At 32.9% G+C, this 9,453-nt stretch overlaps 2 protein-coding genes across 2 annotated transcripts; both read right to left on the bottom strand.

Moving 5' to 3' along the window:
- Window positions 1-1,815: 1,815 nt before the first annotated feature.
- On the bottom strand, window positions 1,816-4,108 carry LOC123218067 (palmitoyl-monogalactosyldiacylglycerol delta-7 desaturase, chloroplastic-like). The gene is made up of 5 exons (XM_044639273.1): window positions 3,486-4,108; window positions 3,257-3,397; window positions 3,033-3,173; window positions 2,417-2,523; window positions 1,816-2,230 (listed from the first exon to the last, which is right to left on the bottom strand). The coding sequence occupies exons 1-5, from the start codon at window positions 4,023-4,025 to the stop codon at window positions 2,032-2,034; spliced, it is 1,128 nt and encodes a 375-aa protein (XP_044495208.1). The 5' UTR covers window positions 4,026-4,108; the 3' UTR covers window positions 1,816-2,031.
- A 1,637-nt stretch (window positions 4,109-5,745) lies between these two features.
- On the bottom strand, window positions 5,746-7,750 carry LOC123219502 (SNF1-related protein kinase regulatory subunit gamma-like PV42a). Its single transcript, XM_044641490.1, has 3 exons — window positions 7,273-7,750; window positions 6,537-6,897; window positions 5,746-6,210 (listed from the first exon to the last, which is right to left on the bottom strand). The coding sequence occupies exons 1-3, from the start codon at window positions 7,710-7,712 to the stop codon at window positions 6,196-6,198; spliced, it is 816 nt and encodes a 271-aa protein (XP_044497425.1). The 5' UTR covers window positions 7,713-7,750; the 3' UTR covers window positions 5,746-6,195.
- Between the last annotated feature and the right edge of the window lie 1,703 nt (window positions 7,751-9,453).

Genomic DNA, 9,453 nt, shown 5'->3' with positions numbered 1-9,453 from the left:
AAGTACAATGGAAATTAAGGTTAGAATCATGCAAAATAACACCAAAATGGTGCAATGTTGTTAAAATTGCATCAATCGATGTGATTCAGATTAGATTCACACCAAAATATGATATTTTGGTTGAATCACACTATTCTAATATAATTATAATTAAATTCGCACTAATCCAATATAATTCGATTGAGAAAACTCATTTGACACGATTTCAGTCATCATTGATGACATATCGTCATCAATGACTATTTTAGTCTTTTAGGTTTTAAATTTTAAATTTTTATAAAAAAAGATAAAAATATATTCAATAAAGTTTGGGGGTATATTAAATGTTATGGCGTGTATTTGATCTTTTTAGTGTGTTCATCATAAAAATTAACTAATTTTCATTAACATTGCTTGACAGAAAGTGAGAAAATGTTATTTTTCAATATCAAGGGTGGAAACTTGACATTTCGACATAGTTTGGGTAAAAAAATATCAATCTCCCATGAAAATAAAAACAAAAATACATATAAAAGCACTTATTTCACATGTTACAACAGAGAATAAAATTAATAAAAGGGTGAATTCATAATTCTTTGGCATTTGAAAAAAAATAGAACAATTCACATTTACAATCTTTGTCCATTTGATCTCTCCTGTATAGCTTCTTGTGATGATGAATTTTTTTTATTTGGTATAAGATTTTTAAAAAGAGCATCTTGTTTTTGAGAATTTTTATGTATTACAAGTAATTATTAAAAGGGAACAAAAATTGATATATTAAAACATTACCATTCACATTTTCATTATAAACTATTACACTGGTTCATAACTTGGGTAGGTGGTTGGGCCTTAGCCCATAAATGGACCATTGATCATGGCCCTTTCGAGTTTATATATTTCCTTTAATACCCTTTTCTATTCAAAAATAATAATAATAATAAAGTTAAGAAAAAAATTGATGACACCCAAATTTTTTAATCTTTGAGCTTTTATAATAATCACTAATCACTTATGCTACTATTGTAATAATATTCAACAAGATTAAGTTTAGCAATTCGAAAAATTATTAATTTTAGAAGTTAATAAAATTTGTAGAATATTATACTTTTTGGGAGCAGTTTCTAAGTTTAAGATTCTATCACGTTTATAAAACTTTGAATTGAAATTTTTATCAAAAAAATTAGAAAAATTATTCAAATTACTATTTTTTTTCCTTTATGATTAAATAATAATTAAAAGATGAAAGATTTAGGATGGCTCATGCTATAATCTCTTCTGTTCTCTTAATTAAAATGACCCACAATTTTTTCATAGTTAAAATGAAAATTTAATTAGATTTATTTGTCTAATATTTAAGGGTATTGAATTTTGTCTATTATATCAAAGGGTATTACAAGAGAAATAAATTTCATTAACCATTTTAAGAGACGTATAAAATTTTAGTCAACTTACCATAATTTATATGGATATAATTAAATATCTCAAATAATATTAAAATTGCCCACATCCTTAATCTTTGAACAATTTTAAAACTTCAACATGTTTCATCATAAACTTCCAACTCTTATCAACAAATTTTCATTTAAAAACCACGAAACCATATAAGAAACTTGAATAAATTCATGTATAGAAACGTATATTTAGTTATTAATTTCTAATAATAACGATTTAAATGATTTTAAAAAATAAAATTCATGAAGTTTTTTCAACTCAATAGATCAATTCTCATTAACTAGATTAAAGGTTTTTTAATCCTTAAATGTTAACTAAAATCATTTAGACCCATTCAAAAAAAGGTTAATTAATTAATTACCCGTATTATAATAGTTGGAGTGTTGGCTAAAATCATTTATTCATTGATAAAAACTTCAACAACAAAATATGAATCATAAAAGGTAAAAATCTTAGAGAGCTAGAATTCAGTTCACCACAAACCAAGAAAAACAAAAAAAAAAATCATTCATTTGCCTCACCAAGAATCGCTGAACAAGTTGAACAAGAATCTATTAGAATTTGCCTACCACAAGTATCAATGGCAACAACATAACTTCAATTGTTGAATGCCATTCTCTTTTTTTGAAGCTCAGTTGGTAGCTTCACATCCGTCGCCAAACCAATGGCTCGCAGAAATTTTACCACATACCAAGTCATGTCGACTTGCCACCATTCCAGGCCGTGTCGAGCTGAGTACTCAAACGCATGGTGGTTGTTGTGCCACCCTTCTCCAAATGCAAGCAATGCCACCCACCTAAATAAACATATCAAAATAAGTACTCCTCATCACATATATATTTAATTACCCTTCTGATACATCTAGTTTGAATAATTTTTTACTACTAAAAATGAAATATTTGAACCAGGAAATGCAATTAACTCTTGAAGCAAAAAAGAATCACATAAAGGGGTTGCTGAGGAAACTTGTATAATATATTACCAGTTGTTCTTGGACAAATCTCCAGTGTTCCATGCTTGGTTTCCCCATACATGGCAAGCTGAATTCACGAACCAAGTGATGTGATACACCCACACAATCCTAACACCCTGCAATGTCAACAAATTAATGCATAAGCTCCCTGGAAAACCCACTCTACCAAAACATGTCTAATTTTATGTACTACATGTGAGTTTCGCTTTCAAATGAACATGTGAAAAACATGAATTTTGCAGTCTTGCAACATGGTTCCACGTTTAAAATGGACAAGAGTTTCAATTAGGGATAATTTCAAACTTCAAACATGCCAAACTAGCAGAAACGTGGTTCTATTTTTCTTTTCTATTTTGTGAAAGAAAGAAAATAGCATACAAGGACGAGACCCACATGGTTGAATCAATGGTTCAAATTTTAGGCTACTAAATTCAATGAACGTGAAAATCGTTGGATTTCTCCCCATTAAGAAGTATTGGAAGATCTAATGGTTAGGGACTTCATCCTCTAAAGCTTTACCACTTCTCTAATGGGGCCATAATGATGATTAAAAGATCAAATTTGTAAAGCCACGATGAACATACTGCTTATTAAACAGAGCCTCTAAAAGAGAAGATTTTCTCACCATTCCCCATACAACGAAGGGAAAGCCTCCCAGTGCATATAACAAAACTCCGAGTGCAATTGGATGGAGGACATATGAGCTTCTCAGAAATCTGTAGAATGGCTGCTTCTCTAAATCCCCAACATTGCTTGGTCCCCCACACTGCAAACCTACCAGTTAAATAAACCACAGAAAAAGAATTTTTTTTTTTCAAATAATTTAGTTTGTGGGAGAATGATTCATACTCTTTCCACTACAGAATTGGTATCAAAAAGCCAACTCATGTGACTAAACCAAAACCCTTCAAGGGGGCTGTGAGGATCTCTTTCTGAATCACAAAACTGGTGATGATACCTATGTGTGCTAACCCAATCAATTGGGTTCCCCTGAAATCACCAAAAAGTATGCAATTTTAGGCCAAGAATCAAATACGAATACAAATAAACTATCTTTCTTTTTCTTTCAATAATCCACCTGAAGGGCTTGAACTCCACAATAAGCAAACAGATACTCGAGCCATTTGGGTAACTTAAAACTTCTATGAGAAAGATTCCTATGAAAAGAAAGAGTGATACCCAGAAGTCCTGTGATAACATAAAGTCCAAAAGCAACCCAAAAAGCACTCCAATTAAAGTGAAATGGTGCAAAAAGACTCAGCAAATGCATTGCCAAAACAACGCCGGCAGTGCTTGTATCTAATGAGTTCCAATTCCTCCCAAAATAGACCCTTCTTTTCCTCTTTACCGCCACATCTGATAACAAAATTCTCCCCCAACTTCTCACTTCTGACTCTGGTTCAGGCTCTGCGCCTTCTACTGATGCTGCATTTACAATTGCAAACCACTTCCTTTTGTTACAACTACGAACACAAGGTACAAAAGTGGGGTAAATTCTCTTGCTTTCTAAATGGCTAAAATTTAGTGATTTAGTATTGTTCAGAGACTTCTTGGAAAGACAAAGACGTGAAAATACGAAAGATCTAGGCTTTGTTGATGAAGTTGTGATCAAAGCCATTGAAAGATAGAGAGAGAGGTTCCCCTTTCTGTGGGCGTTTTTTATTTTGCGAGAGGCGGTTATCGGTGGGCACTTTATATTAATGTGGTGGTGAGGGGATTTGTGATAATTAAGAGAGTTGAATTTTGTGGTGTTGTCATAGTGTCATATCTGCGGTGTCAAAACTCGTGGATTTTAGCGAGGGATAGATAGGGCGGTGTGGGGTTCTTTTCATTAGGAATCGTATTCAGATTACATAAAGGCCAAACGACTATATCCCACCCAAGGTTTGATATTTTCTCAAGTTTCTACCTTTTAACTATGAAAATATCAAATATCCATCTATGATGGATTAAATTTAACAAAACTCTAACAGTGGTAAAGATAAAATTATCATTTTCTTTATAATATTAAAAATAAACTAAAATAGAACGTAATTGTGTCCCCCTAAACTTTAAAAACTAAAATTTTCTCCCAGCCTAAGTTTTAAAAAATCACAGTTTCACCCTAGGGTTTGGTTTTGAAATCTCCGGTGACCTCTCCGGCTCTGTTACCGACGGTGTCTCCCTCTCGAAGTATCCTCTCCTTTTGGCGATCCCTTTCCTCCCATTTGGAGGTCCGATCGGCGTCTCCGACATCGATCGGAGACGAAGAACTTCGTCAGATGAAGTTCTCCGTCTTTCCAAACGAAGACGAAGCCGTCGTCTTCGTCTGGGAAGAAGACCCAGAAGAAGACCTCTAGAAAGACGACTGTCTTCCCAGACTTCGTCTCCCAAGACGAAGGCTTTGTCTTCGTCTCCCAAGACGTTTCCGACGCTAATCGTACCTTCAAATAGGAGGAAAGGGATCGTCGGAAGGAAAGGATACTTCGGGAGGGAGGGCGCCATCGGCAACGGAGCCGGAGAGGTCATCGGAGGTAAAACTGTCATTTTTTAAAACTTAGGCTGAGGAAAAATTTTAGTTTTTAAAGTTTAGGAGGGTAAAAAGAGATAAAATTTTCAGGCGTTAGGGTTCTGTTAAATTTAATCAGCTATGGGTAGATGTTTAGTGTTTCTATAGTTAAATGGGAGACATTTGAAAAAACATCAAACCTTGGATGGGAAATAGTCGTTAAAATCCAGATATGTTTGCTTTAAAAGGTAAGCTTTCTTTCGTTTTGGTAACTGAAATAATTACAATTTATTTAAGAGAAGAAGCTTATAAATGGTAAGCTTTCTTCCTGTCTTTTTCTTTCCTAATTTTGTATAGATATCTTTGCAATATTTTGCGTTTGTGGGTGCTTATCCTTTTCATTAATCTCCTTCAATCTTTCCCCACTGTAGCCTTTTTAGCCCAATTGTTTTTTCGTGCTGCAATTGTCCTCTTGGGAGTTAAAGCCGCACTGAAATTGTGGCCAATGTCTGCAACAACTCAGTCAATATTTACATCTTCAACAAAATTCTTTTCTGGCACATGGTCGGTTTCTTGTAGTGATGCAACTAGCCCATCTATTTCAAGCACACTTGGTGTGTCTCTATAACACCTTTCTTTTTGACAGTTTCCTTGATTGGTGGTTGATTTTGAAGCTTCTGCTAGAGGATAGACTAGCTGAATTTGTTATCCTGATGTAAATTTTATTATAGAGGAGATTAGAGATGCTAAACTTTGTTCCAAATGAGGATTTTGGAATTGATTTTAAGGGTAAGTTCTACTCTGTCCCATTAATTTATACAGAGATTTTGTATAATAAAGCTAATCAACATGAACTGAAGTTATTTTTTTGGTCTTTAAAAGCTAAGGTGAAAGAAACCGCTTCTCAAAACAGTATTTAACAACAAAAAACTCCAAAAATAATGCCCAAGGGCACATTTCCAACTCTATTTAGATCACATCACTGAGAATTTTGGGATAACAGTGAGGCTCTTATCACTCTGATCATGTCAGTGAGAGCAACAACAGCAAGAAGCAAGCCCTGTTCATCGACGACCCAAACTCGGTGGACGTGATGTGTCAGAGCCTTACTGATTACTTCGGCGAGGGGCGAATCCATGTGGCATGTTATTAGCTGTCTTGGTTCAGTTGTGTTGGAAGTTGTATATAGAGGACTTGTTGAGATGTTCAGTGTGAAGTCTTGAGCAGTTAGAGGCAACCATGTTTGAAGTGAAGCAAGATGACAACCCCTTAAATCTGTTGCTGAAAATGTACCTATAAGCTACCTCCCTTTCCCCTGAAGACAATGGTGATCAACAATTTATGATAAAAGCACTTAAACCCCATAAGTACAAGCAACGTGTTATTATATGATTGGATAGATTGGATAGTTGAACATTAAAAATAAAATAACGTTTAATCACATAACAATATATTGTTGTTTATACACAAATTTATGCACATAATTTTATTAAACTGAAACAAGATCTACCATGCACATTTCAGCCCAATGCTTAACTCTCTACTCTTACTGTAAGATTTTGTTGAGATTTCAAATAATTCAAATATGACAGAGCAACCTGAAATATTAAAAATTCACGAGCAAGAGATGAGACAACGTACGTTTATAAGCTGCTTGGGATCTTCTTCTTGCATTGTTTGAGAGGCTTTAACTATGGGAACAGCATGAAGCAAAGTGGCCCTCATGCATTTGACAGCATCAATAACTTTAGTGCGCTCAGTTATGGCGAAAACACTTTCATTCACCGCTGCCAATTCTCTCACAGACTGCGATATAATACTCTTCATTTCGTCCGCATACTGCTTGTTCATCAAAAACTTCAACAAATCCATCTGCGTCAACATTCGATAGCTCCATGCAGCCTCCACAAGTTCAACTCCTGAAATGTTCTCCATCCGGCTCTCTGTTGGAACCAGAGCTCGATGGATCCCCTTGCTCATCACTTCCATACACTCTATAATACTGCATTTATTTTTATAACAAATTAAACAAGGAAACATGAAATATCACAACTCTAAGAAACAAAAACGTGAAATTGCAGAAACGCGGAAACATGTAAACAGAAAGGGATTTTTTATAAATACTAAATTTATATAAGAAATATGGCAACCCATATTTCTTTAAAAAATACTGTAATCCTTAAGAATAATAAAATATTCACTCAACCAATTTGGGAAGGAAAATGAAAAATGAAATCAAAGAAAAAACTATGTTTTAATTTTTTTATTTTTTTGAAATACTCCCAAAATATTTTGTACAAGTTTTCAAGCGTTTCAGAAATGAAAACGTTTCAGAAACTCGGAAACGCACCACAAATTCGACTCCAAAGTGACTCACCTAGTGCTGGGATTTAAAGTCCAAAGACTTAAACCTTCGAGGCAATGGCCTATGATGGAGGAAACAGGGACGGACATCTTCTTATCAAGATCAGGCCCATCATCACCGCCGTTCATCCGATCATCGCCGGCAATGTGTACCAAAATATCCAGCATGGCAAGCATACCTATGTAGTGTTTCGTGACGGCTCCCGTCTGTTTATCGGACTCCAAGATCATGGACCCACCTGCACCGATCCAATGCCCCGGTGGTGCAGCCACCGGCGCCGCCACCACGTTGTTGGCCACCAAAGTGTTCATAGTGTGAGCTAAGGATGCAGTGTAGGGCACCTCCACTAGCCGCCTTTTGTCCGCCGTTAAATCCTTCACTATCTTTTCTCTCAGCCTTTGATTTTCAGCCACATGACTGGGACTATTGTCTTGCTCCTTCGTCTGCTGCATTTTGGTAAATGAAATGAGACTAGAAACTAGAAACTAAGAAAAGCCTGGCAGTGTTTATGTCTTTGGAAATCAACATAGATAAATACGTGTATGAAGAAGTCCATGTGTCAATGCAAAAATCTATAAGGCTGCATGGCTGTGTATGCTCTTGACACGTTTGAATGATTGTGATAACAATGACAAATAAAATACTAAAAATTTCCCCCAAACGGTCAAATCAAGAATATCAATGTAATGATGTGATATTTCAGCCCATATTTTTTTTTTTACGTAATTTAAATATATTTTATTTTTAATTTAAATTATTTATTTATATAATAATATATTATTTAAATATTTAAATAACATACTCAAAAATATATAAGTGTTATTTTATTACGGTGATGAATGAATTAAATGGGCATCGGTAGGATGTAACTCCGTCAACGTTGTTCTGCTTATTAAGTCGCTATTTACAAGATGGACACAACTATCTGGGTATGAAAAAGGATACATATAAAATTGCCACACTGCGAGCCTGGTTCTTGCCACCGAATCTTATCAAACATAATTAAGAGGGTTATCAAATGACCACAAGCCTAACCAAACATATGACCACGAGCCTGATCAAATATTCTCTAAGGTTTTCTTTAATCTAATATTGATGCAATTTAGGGGTATTTGATTTTGAAAATATTTTTTTATTAAAATTAAAAAATTATCTTAAAAATAGATTAATTTAAAGATTATTGAATATAAATTATTATTATGTTTAATAAAATTTGATAAAAATATATAAGTATAAATAATTATTGTATTTGATTAGAGATAATAAAAGAATATTAGTATATTATTTTACTTCAATACTCTTAGATAATATTTTTAAAATTGGACTGGTGATTGAATTGATTGTCTCACTAGTTCATGGTTCGATCGGTTCAATCGGAGAATCGATCAGTTCAGTTTATTATTAAATTATAATGAATAGATTTTGCTTAAAAATTTGTGAAAAATAAAATTAATCAAGATACTCACGTATATGAAGATTAGAACATATCTTTTTTAAAGAGTAACAATTATTCATTTGATTTCAATAAAACAATTAAAATAAAAAAATCTCAATCTCATGATACAAAAAAAAAAACATAATTCTGTAAATTATTTCCTATAAAAAGCATTTCAATTGATATGATATTTTTTTTTCTTCTTTTTTTATTTTATTTTTCTTTACAAACATTTAGAAATTCATCTAATCTAATAAAAAATACTCAAATTACTCAAAAATAATTAAAATTCAAAATTTTGGTCAAACTTGGTCAAATCCAATTTTTGATCGGGTTTGACCGAGTCAATTAAAAAATTGTATTTTTATGTTAACTAGACTAGACTTAAAGCTAGTTCTCGGTTCAATCAGTTGAACCGATGGAACTGGTCCGGTTTTAAAATCATTGTCCTTAAGTATAATTATTCTAAAATATTTTTTATATTGTTTGTTATATTAATTAAAAATAAAATTATTTCAGCCCTAAAAAATAATAAATAAATTATATTTTATAATAAAATCAAAATTATCTTGTTAATCTTTTATTATTTATAAACTAAACAAAATATTATAAATAATAAAAAATAGATTATCAAAATAATCTTTAATCTCCCTCAATCAAATGCACTTTTAATAGCCATTAAATGACCACTAGTCTAGTTCTTGATTGATGTCGAACAATTAAGAGAGTTATAAAAATCACAAAAAGAATAAATTATA

Source organism: Mangifera indica, chromosome 6, assembly GCF_011075055.1.
Source record: "Mangifera indica cultivar Alphonso chromosome 6, CATAS_Mindica_2.1, whole genome shotgun sequence".
Lineage (NCBI taxonomy): Eukaryota > Viridiplantae > Streptophyta > Magnoliopsida > Sapindales > Anacardiaceae > Mangifera > Mangifera indica.
This window is presented reverse-complemented; position numbering and strand designations above follow the sequence as displayed.